General features: G+C 24.2%; 3 protein-coding genes across 3 annotated transcripts; all 3 read left to right on the top strand.

Moving 5' to 3' along the window:
- The first annotated feature begins 79 nt into the window (after positions 1–79).
- On the top strand, positions 80–745 carry LOC128962752 (cyclin-dependent kinase inhibitor 1C-like). The gene has a single exon (XM_054309154.1). The coding sequence runs from the start codon at positions 344–346 to the stop codon at positions 743–745; it is 402 nt and encodes a 133-aa protein (XP_054165129.1). The 5' UTR covers positions 80–343.
- Positions 746–3,815: 3,070 nt separating this feature from the next.
- Positions 3,816–6,346, top strand: LOC128962751 (venom peptide isomerase heavy chain-like). The gene is made up of 4 exons (XM_054309153.1): positions 3,816–4,000; positions 4,087–4,152; positions 5,420–5,855; positions 6,164–6,346. Exons 1-4 carry the CDS (start codon positions 3,816–3,818, stop codon positions 6,344–6,346), a joined length of 870 nt encoding a protein of 289 aa, XP_054165128.1.
- A 5,474-nt stretch (positions 6,347–11,820) lies between these two features.
- On the top strand, positions 11,821–12,601 carry LOC128962750 (uncharacterized). Its single transcript, XM_054309152.1, has 2 exons — positions 11,821–11,851; positions 11,924–12,601. The coding sequence occupies exon 2, from the start codon at positions 11,951–11,953 to the stop codon at positions 12,599–12,601; it is 651 nt and encodes a 216-aa protein (XP_054165127.1). The 5' UTR covers positions 11,821–11,851; positions 11,924–11,950.
- Positions 12,602–12,815: the final 214 nt, after the last annotated feature.

Raw genomic sequence — 12,815 nt, 5'->3', positions numbered from 1 at the left:
GATTATTAATATGATTATTAAAAATATAATTTTTTCTGATTTTAATAATTGTGTAAAAAATTAAATTTGTTGAGCATGAGCAGTTAGACCATAACCGGGCACATTTATAAAATTGATGTAAAACCGGTCATGCCATACGTTTTCAACAGTAATACCGGTCACATAGTCATCATTATCGGCTCCCTGTCCTTCCTGTATATACTCGAATGTATAGTTCAGTACTCGACTGTCAACCAACACATCCCTCAATAGTCTACCACTAGACGGTTGGGTACTTGTGTCACGAACTATAGCTTTCCAGCAGTCATAAGTGTAATGAACAGATAGGGGATCAGTTTGATCAATGCTGGCACCCAATACAAACCAGCCAACGGGTCCCGAAAGTACACCAACAGTAACAGCGCTTCCTGAAGCAATACTGGCGCCAGCGGTACTAACGCCAGCTGTAGCTGCCGTAAAGCCGGCAGCAGTGGCCGCGCCTGTAGCTGCACCGGCACCAGCGCCAGCCAACGCAGCGGCTCCTGAACCACCAGCGATTGCTCCGGTAACTGCGCCGGCTACTCCGCCAGCAGTGGCCGAAGTAGCTACAGCAACCGTGGTAGTGGCCGCTGTGCCCGATGCTCCCAATACAGCCGTAGTGAGGCCCGATGCAGCACCGGCTGCGGCAGGACTGGCAGCACCACAGGTGGCAACTGTGGCAACAACTCCGACGATTACAACAGTCATCTATAATAACAATTTTTAATATATATTGTATATAAAGAAAAAATATTATTTAATAAATAATTTATTTAAGACTATAACCATCTAACAAAAAAATCGATATATTTATTTTTGATTAATTTTTTAGATAATTTAAATAATAATAATAATTTTTTTAACCTTAAACTATATCAATAATATACTCGGGACTCAAAAAAAAAAAAATTTAAATAATAATTATGATTTTAAAAAAAATTATAAATATTAAAATCACTGTACAATAATTGTAAACTGATAACTATACCTCATTTTTTTGTTAAATGAATTTATACAATTGTTCTGGATAATATATACAATATAGAAAAATTAATACTATCTAATTAACAATGACTTAATATTGATGTTACCATAGATTTTTTTTAGCACATTATCATATTTGTCTAAAATTAATTACTTAATACATATTTCAGTCAACTACCCACGCATACACATACACACAAGTGTTGACAAAAAAACAAATTGAATATACAGTATTATCATTTGATCAATGGTTACTATTTTCTTGTAATATATATAAAATAATAACAGGTATTAAACAATTTCATAAACTTATCACTTGTAGACTCAAATATTAAATGCCCATGATAATACAATGTAATAATAATAATTGTTAACAAATTGTTGACAAATTGTGAAATTATCAATAATTGATAAGTTATTGTTTAAGCAATGGATTTGAAATAAACAATTTATATATAGTTTTTTTTAAATAACATCTAATTAATAATGATTTAATATATTGTATATAATATATATGTTGGTTACTATAATATACAGTATAAATGTATATAATGTTGTAATTAGGGTTCGCTCAGATTCTTTCCATTGTTTTATTTTCCAAAAAACTATTTTATCTATTTAACAATTAACATAAAAAATTTTCATAATTATTAATAAAAAAACAAATTCAATATTAAACTAGATTTCTAAGTGGTATTTATAAAAGAAAAGTTATTACTTAATTTCTATGAAATATTATGCAAATTATTTAAGTTTTTTTGATAACTATTTATTGTTATAATATATAAACTATATTTCTTTTCTAACGATGAAGGTATGGAAAATAAAATATATTCCATATTTTTCTGGAAAATTGGATGGATTTTATTAGGGAACTTTTCATTGTTTAAAAATTGCCGGAACTCTAGTTGTAATACTGTATTACACAATTATTATACAATTATTTTAGTGATTTGTTGTAAAGTTTTTTGTTAATCTAACAATTGATGATAAAACCAATTGATCATTGATTATACTTTTATTATTTTATATTATATTTTTATTATTATTATATTTATTTATATTTATAGTTAATATACAATATTAATTGTTTATATAAAATACAACAACATATGGGTCTAGTTCATAAGATCTAAACTCATTTGACCCAAACTTATTTGACCCAACTCATTTGATCTAAACTTATTTGACCCAACTCATTTGACCCAAACTCATTTGACCCAAATCACTTGACCCAAACTTATTTGACCCAACTCATTTGACCCAAATCACTTGACCCAACTCATTTGACCCAACTCATTTGACCCAAATCACTTTACCCAAATCATTTGACCCAAACTTATTTAACCTAAATATTTATTATTTTATTTTTCAAACTATATAATTATATATAAATAATACAAACTTAATAATTGGAAATATTTCTGTTTTTTTATTTTTTTTAAAATAAATATGTAATAACTTAATATTATTAAGTTCTAAATTATTTTATAGATTAAATAGATTATTATATTATTTATATAGTTAATTAAATAAAATTATTAAGTTTTATATTATTTATATATAATTATAGTTTGAAAAAATAAAATAATAAATATTTGGGTCAAATAAGTTTGGGTTAAATGATTTAGATCAAGTGATTTGGGTCAAATGAGTTGGGTCAAATGATTTGTGTCAAATGATTTGGGTCAAGTGATTTGGGTCAAATAAGTTTGGGTCAAGTGATTTGGGTCAAATAAGTTTGGATCAAATGAGTTGGGTCAAATGAGTTTGGATCAAATGAGTTGGGTCAAGTAAGTTTGGGTCAAATGAGTTTAGATCTTATGAGTGCGACCGCAACATATAGTTAGAAATGTTATGAAATAAAAAACATTATTGAAATTAAATATATACATTATATCCTCTAATTCATGATTGATTTTTTAGAAATGTTTGAAAAAATAGATAAATGTTTTTGTTAAGTAAAAAATTCAAATTTTTTTTTATTTTTACTATTTTTGTTTTATTTAACTGGTGAAAAATTAATTTATAACTAATTTATAATTAATATTTCTTTTTTAATATCTATCTATTATACAGATATAAATAGTTGTTAATTGAATTGTAATATATTTTATTTTTTATATTACTAATGATAGTTTCAAAATATATAAATTATAATAATTACTAAAAATTTATTAATAATTTAAATACTACTATATCGATACTTGTAAAATAAACTCATCATTTAATTTTAGTTATGATTCATAAATATATACAGTATTTATATATACTGTATATATATACAGTATATATAAATATAAAGTGTTTATATTTATATATCACATAAACATATATCATATGGCATTACAACAATATATTAATTATTATAATAGCAATCAACAACAAAAAAAATAGTTTATTATTTTATTATAAATCATTATAATTGTTATAAAATATATATATTAAATATAATTGATTTTTTAGTTTTAATAAATACAATAAAAAGAAATTTGATTATTTTTAAAAATCTTATTTAAAAAAATAGTTTTTATTTTATTTTTATAGATACAGTAAATATTAGATTTACATTACATTGTAAAGTAGAGTATAAATATGAAACCGTAACTTAAGTTTAAAATAACACAAAAAATAAAAATCATAAAAATTATAATTTTATATTAATAGTAATAGTTATTTTATATCATATTAATTATTAGGATATTTAGAAACACAAAAAACTGTTAAAAAATAAATAAATGTTAAGTAAAATAATTATAATTAATTTATTGTTGTTTTTGTGTTTTTACACAAATATCTGGTCGACCATTGAAATGGATGACTACCCGAACATAACTGTCCCACAGTGTGGTATCGGTCGACAATCATTGCTGTCAAACGGCAATTGTTTTCAATGGTTTCAATCCAATCAAAGTCTAATACCACCGCATGAACTGAATAATGGACGCAATGCAGGACCGGCTGAAGTGCCGTTTGCCGTATGGATTCAGCGCACGGAGTAAATAATAATTTGTTTTTTTAAATTAATAATAATTTGTAATTTTTTAAGCATATTATTATTTTCAATAAATTCAAAATCTATAGTAGAGTTTATGGATCGGGTGTTATAATAAATAGACGATGGATACTGACAGCCGCTCATGTAGTTTTGTAAATATATATATATCAGGGTTAAGCAAGGTTTTGGATTTTAGGGGGGTAGACCGGGGTAAAATTTACAAAATTCTCGAAAAATCTTGGGGGGGGGGGGGTATTGGGTGGGGTAAGATTTTTATTGCATTTTTAAACGGCAATTTTTTCAAAAATCCAAAATCAAGGGGGGGGTCAAGAGAAAATTCCCTAATATTCCATTAAATTCCCGAATATTCCCATGTAAATTCGATAAAATTCCCATAAGTTCCCGTATAAATTCCCAGGAAAATAGGTAAAATTTACAAAAATACTAAAAAAAACTTAAATTTTAACAAAAATAAAAAAAACTTAAATTTTAACAAAAATAAAAAAAAGTTAAATTTTAACAAAAATAAATATTTTTAAAAAAAAATTTTAAAAATTAATAAAAACTTAAATTTTAGCAAAAAATAAAATAATAATGTATTAAATACTTAAAAATAGGTGATAAAGGCATTAATGATACACTGAGTTTTTTAGTATTTTAGTAATTTTTAACTTTTAAAATAATTTTTTAAATAATACTTAATGCTTATAGTTTATAGATATATATTTTTATTTTTTAATGTTATTTTTATGTAAATACTGATTGAATACTAATTATAAAATTAAAAATATTTTAAATTTTTTAGTTAAAATTTTAAAAATTATTAATAAAAACCTTGTAATATAAGTATTTATTTTTTTATTAACTTCTTAAACTATCTCAAACTTCTATTTATATTGTAATATGATTATTCTTTTCAACAAATTGGTATTTTTTAACTTTTTAGTTTAATATTTTAAGTAAAATTATGTTATTTTTTGATGAGTTTTAACGTTATTTTAACTTTTTTACTTATTTTTAATCAATAATTAGAATCATATAAATTTTAAAAACATAAAAACACTTACTAAAATAGTATTAACTAAAATTAAAATTTTTATAAATCTCAAAAAAATTTTCGGCGCCTTCGGCGCCGAAATTTTAGGGGGGGGTCATTTCTCCTCGTTTTTAAGCGACAATTTTTCCCATTTGGTCAAAAAGTCTGGGGGGGTAAAATCCCAATTTCTCGATCTTAGGGGGGGGGTATTTTGGCCTTACCCCCCCTACCCCCCCCTTACTTAACCCTGATATATATATAATTTATACATTTATAGACTGTTTATATATAAATATATATATATATATATATACTTTATACTGACTATGCCTTATTATACAACTGTATATTATTCAACAACAAATAATAATTATTATTATTAGCCAAATTCGTGTTAGTGATATAAAAATCTACCCGGGCAAATTATTTATCAATATAAACGGCTATAACGATGATGGTTATGATGTTGAAAAAACAGTTATCCAACCTTATTATGAATCTAATCAGCATCCGGCTACAGATCTGGCACTGGTCAAACTAACAGTTGACTTACCGCTTATTGATACAAACGTTGGACTACTACTACATCCATATCGGACACTAAACGGTATTTGTTTGCCAATGGCTAACCAACACAATGATAGGGATGAGTTGGCATTGATGGCCGGTTACGGTAAAGTAACCGATACTAATAGAAGCGATAGACTACGTATGGGTTATATTAGGATTAGGGCAGCCGTACGTAATGAGACAGACTATTGGCGTATAGTTATACTCGGCCAACGATATCCTCAATATAACGGCACCTTTTCATGTCCGGTATGTGTATGTGTATGTGTATGTGTATGTGTATGTGTATGTGTATGTGTATGTGTATGTGTATGTGTATGTGTATGTGTATGTGTATGTGTATGTGTATGTGTATGTGTATGTGTATGTGTATGTGTATGTGTATGTGTATGTGTATGTGTATGTGTATGTGTATGTGTATGTGTATGTGTATGTGTATGTGTATGTGTATGTGTATGTGTATGTGTATGTGTATGTGTATGTGTATGTGTATGTGTATGTGTATGTGTATGTGTATGTGTATGTATTTAATCATTTATCTATCTATACCTAATTAGGGTGATTCTGGTGCTCCATTGTATCAGTATGTAAACGGTAGGGCCGTATTGATTGGCATACATCAGGGGATTAATGATGGCTATTGGATAAAGTGTCATGAAATCAATGATTATGTTTTTGGTGTATTTCCTAGGGTTTCATATTTTACTGAATGGATTTCTGATACTATTAACAAAAATTAATATTAAATATATTAAATTATTATTTTATATTAAATAGATATTTATTAAAATTTAAGAAAAATTTAATAGATAATTGTTTATACAATGTTAAATTTATTTTCCAAATAATTTATATAGAAATAATTTTAAGTATTGTTATAAATTAAAAAATTATTTATTTTATCTATAAATTAATATTTTATAAATTTTATTAAAACAATTTATTAATAATATTTTTATTTTATTTTACTGTGTATAGCAAAACAATTGATTTAAAATATAATTGATTTATACTACTAAATATATAAATATTTTATATTTACAATAAAGTATTAAAACTTTTTGTATATTAATTTAATCTTTGTATATATATTTGTTTTTACGATTAAATTGTAATATTATTAGTATTGACATAAATAAAAAATTATAATTATAAAATTAAACAATTTTTTAATAAAATATCTATTATATCTATACAAACTACAAATACTATATATAAATATTTTTATATAAATACATATTATATAATTATATATGTATATAAAAATTCTGTATATGTTTATTATATATATATATATATATATATTTAGTTTCTAAATATAATAATATTTGTATTTTACGAAGGATTCATTAATTCGCGTCCAATACTAATCCAATGGATAACACGTCTATTATTACGGATGTGTTGCCTGTAATTGATGGCCAAACCAATGGCCAGACATATCATGGATACTGTCATCACTGATATGATTATTATTAATACTTTATCATTCGATTCAATAGGGTTTCTATCAGTATAAATAGTGTTATTATTATTATTATTATTATTATTATTACATGACTGGTTATTATTAAGTTTTTCAGTGTCATTAATAGTGTCTTGATTTCCAACTAAAAAAATTATTTTGTCAGTTCAACGCTTATAACTGGGACTTAGTATGTCCACCGAAGTTGACCAGTGGACGCTATTTCCGAAATTTTATTATAACTATAAATAACTATTTGTTGGGTTAGAAACTATAAAAACTTATAAATAACTATTTCAGTTATTTTGAAAAATATAAGCATTAAATTGTAAAATTAAGCACAAATATATGTAAAAACAAAAAGTAATAGTTATATAAATTATATAAAATGTGTAAACTGTTATCAACTCATATTACTTTTTTAACAATAGAATAATTAGTTTATTTATATAAATCATTTTTGTAAATATGCTGAAAACAAATGAATTATATATCAGTTGAAATATTTATAAAAAAATAAATAACTATTTCAATAACTATTAGGCTTTTTTAGCAACTATATACAACTATTTAATACAGTTTAAATAACTATTTTAAAAACTATTTGACTTTTTTTAGCAACTATTATAACAACTATTTAGTAGAGTATAAAAAATTATTAATCAATACACTAGTCATTAATGTTATTATTCAAACCGTTAATATATTGTTGATTAGAAACTGCCACTAAATTAAACACAAATAAAATCAAAGTTAACATTTTAATTGCTAATTATTGTATTATATTTTTATTTAAAAAAATATAGTTAATAAAAAATAACTAGACTTTTACAAATTATTATATAAGTTTTCTTTTTTTTAAATTTAATTTTAAACTTATATTTAATCTAGTATAATTTATTATTTAAAAGCACACACACACACACACATTGATAAATATAATATAATAAAACAGTATTAATTATTAACAACATAGAAATATGCTATAAATAAAATTTTTAACTATAACTATCAATATATATATATATATATATATGATTATTAAAACGTTTATATTGTAGTAAATTTAGAGATGAGCAATAGAAAGTTTCTAATAAATTTCTCAAATAGAAAGTTTCTAGAAAATTTTTCAGGAATAAATTTCTATTGAAATTTAACTTATATATTGTTATACTATGTCTATCTCCATAGCTATAGCTATTGTAATACTATAAATATATTAATGAGAGTATAATACTATATATATTAAATAATATTATACTATTATATATAGTATAGATTACTGGTATAATATTGAGATAACTATCTAGAGATAATTATATAATTATTTAATAATAATTAGTTAATTAGTTTTTTTATTAAAAAAAATATTCATCATAGTTTAATATAATTAAATAAATTAATATTTTACCTTAATAAATAATTAAAACAATAATAATTATATTTAATTATTACATATAAAAAAAATGTTATAAACAATAAATATCGATAGAAACAAATTTAACAATAAATAATAAAAAAAAAATTCTAGAAACTTTCTAGAAATTTCTCTATTATTTTATGAATTTTTCTTTCTTTTTTTTGTCAACACTTAGTGAATTTCAATACTATTTCAATAATATTTATGTTTATATTACGGGAATTACTAGTTATATTACTCACAAAAAAACATTATTGTAATTATATATATATATCCTCTAATTAATGATTTTTTTTAATAATATTTATTTTTTGCATAACAAGTTGCAAAAATAATTATATATTTTTTTCAATTAATAATTAGTTAATTAATTAATTAAAAAAATATATATTTTTCGTTTTAAGTTAAATTTTATTTTTTTGTGGGTTTTCTAATTTATATTATTATTAAAAAATAATAATATAAAGTATCTTAACTGTGATTAATAATTAATTTTTGTTTTTTAAATATTTATTAATCACTTTATAATATTGTAAACAAAATTTACTATTTTTGATGTAATTATATATATATATATATTGTACTAACTTGAACTTGTTTATATTTTATAAAATAAAAAATATGTTATTTATAAATAAAATTAAATAAAAACAAATCAAACAAATAGTCTATTATTTTATTTATTTATTTTTAATTAAAAAAAATAATAACTTTTAATTACCATCGACTTTAATGGCAGCTATTATAATACCAGTGCATACATTTAAACCGAGATTGACATCAATTAGTCCTCCACCACCCGGAGCTGATGGCTGTCTCGATGGTTTCGGTGCCAGTATTTGATTAACCTTAAGGGCCAGTAGGTCTACAATTGGCGGTAACGCTACTTCGACTACGGCAGCTAAATCGCCAGGATTAGCTACCGGTGCTGCTGGATGTGGTGGTACAGCAAATTTTTTACCTAGATTATCTGTATTGTTGTCCAATACTACTACCGGTGCCATATAAACTGGTAGTGCTGTTTTTTGTTTAGTTTAATATATTAGTAATTGATTAGATAATAATAATAATAATAAAATAGTAATAATAATTATAATAATAATAATATAATTATTAATACTATTAATACTATTAATAATAATACTAATAGTTATTATTGTTATACTGATAATTATTATTATAATACTAATAATAATTATAAATAATAATAATACTTATAATACTAATTATAAAATTGTATTTCAAAATTACAATTGATAGGATAGGCCTATTATTTTATTTATTAAAAAAATTATACATTATATCATATCTGTATACTGGCTCAGGTGTATACACTGGCCAGACCTAATACATCGGACATAACCGTACGCACAGATACAGCCAACCGGTTGTTGTCGACAGTTTTTAACAGCCGATGATGATGGCTGGCCATCACCACTACTACCAGTGCCTATACTGCTACTACTACTATTACAGTGCACTGGTAGATACGGGTGCTCGCATGTGGGCTGACATTGTTGTTGTTGTTGTTGAATAGTTAGACAATCGTTAACTACAATTTCGTTATCTCCGCATATAATGACTAGTATAGTAGTATATAGAGCACAGGGATATAATTTTTTTTATTAATATAATGATATGAGGAAAGTTATGCTAAAAAAACAATTGTATACCCGAACTACTGTTCCTCTTTTGTCGTTAATGGTTGATCCTGTCAATGGTTGCCGCCCTAACCATAACATCCATGACCACTATTACCGATAATGATAATACTAATAAAATGTTATACATTTTTTTGATGACTGTTTTAACTGTTATAATATATTAAGTGATTAGTTAAACAAAAAATACTAATAATTTTAATAATTTTAGTATTTTTAGTTATTTTTATTAATAACTACCTGTTTATGGATGTATAGTATGTAATTGTAAACTGATAACTATACCTCATTTTTTTGTTAAATGAATTTATACAATTGTTCTGGATAATATATACAATATAGAAAAATTAATACTATCTAATTAACAATGACTTAATATTGATGTTACCATAGATTTTTTTAGCCCATTATCATATTTGTCTAAAATTAATTGCTTAATACATATTTCAGTCAACTACCCACACATACACATATATACACACACACACACACACACACACACAAGTGTTGACAAAAAAACAAATTGAATATATTATCATTTGATCAATGGTTACTATTTTCTTGTAATATATATAAAATAATAACAGGCATTAAACAATTTCATAAACTTATCACTTGTAGACTCAAATATTAAATGCCCATGATAATACAATGTAATAATAATAATTGTTAACAAATTGTTGACAAATTGAGAAATTATCAATAATTGATAAGTTATTGTTTAAGCAATGGATTTGAAATAAACAATTTATATATAGTTTTTTTTAAATAACATCTAATTAATAATGATTTAATATATTGTATATAATATATATGTTGGTTACTATAATATACAGTATAAATGTATATAATGTTGTAATTAGGGTTCGCTCAGATTCTTTCCATTGTTTTATTTTCCAAAAAACTATTTTATCTATTTAACAATTAACATAAAAAATTTTCATAATTATTGATAAAAAAACAAATTCAATATTAAACTAGATTTCTAAGTGGTATTTATAAAAGAAAAGTTATTACTTAATTTCTATGAAATATTATGCAAATTATTTAAGTTTTTTTGATAACTATTTATTGTTATAATATATAAGCTATTTTCTTTTCTAACGATGAAGGTATGGAAAATAAAATATATTCCATATTTTTCTGGAAAATTGGATGGATTTTATTAGGGAACTTCCCATTGTTTAAAAATTGTCTAGTTGTAATACTTATACAGTATTACACAATTATTATGCAACTATTATAGTGATTTGTTTGTAAAGTTTTTTGTTAATCTAACAATTGATGATAAAAACCAGTTGATCATTGATTATACTATTATTATTATTATTTTTGAAGTAAATAATATTTGTGTGCAATTTTTCTTTATAAATTACAGTTTCACAATATAATAATAATAATATTTTTTTGTACAGTTGTCTAGGTAGTTAATTCTAGACCAAATATTAATAGACTTTTATACTAACAGTTACCCACCTCCAGTAAATCACACCATATTTTTTTTATCTATAATTATTTGAAATTTTATTAATTTTATTGTTTTTACTAAAAAATAATATTCTAAAACTGTATATGCAATCAGTATTTAAGTAATTTAGTATATAATTGAGATTACTTTAATAAAAATATAATCAATAATTGTAAAAATTATTTATAACTATCGTACTAATGATAATTTTAAGTTATTAATTTCAAATAAGTAAACAAATAGTAAATTTACTGAAAAAAATTAAGTTACTTTTATTATTAAATTTTTTTCTATTTATTTCAGTAAATAGTAAGCATATATAGATTAGAAATGGTTATACTAACGGGACTAACTGTATCAAACATAGCCAGTGCCGGCACTGCAACACTAGTTGCTCCTGAATTGACCAGTTTTGCCGTGAAAGCCACAGCTAGTGTCCAATCGGTAAGTGCTTTGTCGGGCACTGCAATCGGACTGTTGGCAAACTATGTTAGCAAAAGCGACACATTGGCCACAGTTGTCGGTTCGTCATTGATGGCCGCTATTACCGCACCGATAGCTAGTAGTTTATGTAGTTTTAGTAGTCCATTGATAGCCGCCTATAACGGTGTAGTGGCGGCGGCTGCTTATACCTCGACAGTTAGCGGCACTAAAGGACTACTGTCTGTCATAGCAACTGAAAGTTTAATGTCTGGACCGTTGGGTTGGCTTACTTTGGGCACAATAACCGACTCTACCGAGACATCTAATGCCACTTATGATTGTTGGAAACCCGTATTACACGACTCGAGTCGGGAGCTGTCATCGGGAGTCATATTGCGCGACATTATGCGAGACAGTCGTCTGAAAGGTATCCACTGTTCAGATGATTATACTATAAGTTTGTTTAACATATGGGACGAACAGTTTGAGCTCCAGTATGTTAATGTACCAAATTATGGACTGGCCCTACATGCTCAGTTTGTTGGCCAATTCAAATAAATGTTTGTTATTATAGTTAAACATTTTTAAACATAATTATTTTTTTAATTATAAAAAATATTATATTAATTTATATTTTAATAAATAACAAACTGAAATTTGATTGATGTAATTCATAATTATCACAATACTATTAAATTTAAATATAAGTTTTAAATTAAAAAAAATTATTAATCAAAAAAATATCAAATAAATATTAGTATTATACAATTAT

This window comes from Oppia nitens, unplaced genomic scaffold (assembly GCF_028296485.1).
Source record: "Oppia nitens isolate AA-2021 unplaced genomic scaffold, nextdenovo-longstitch-racon4-pilon3 scaffold6_pilon_pilon_pilon, whole genome shotgun sequence".
Lineage (NCBI taxonomy): Eukaryota > Metazoa > Arthropoda > Arachnida > Sarcoptiformes > Oppiidae > Oppia > Oppia nitens.
This window is presented reverse-complemented; position numbering and strand designations above follow the sequence as displayed.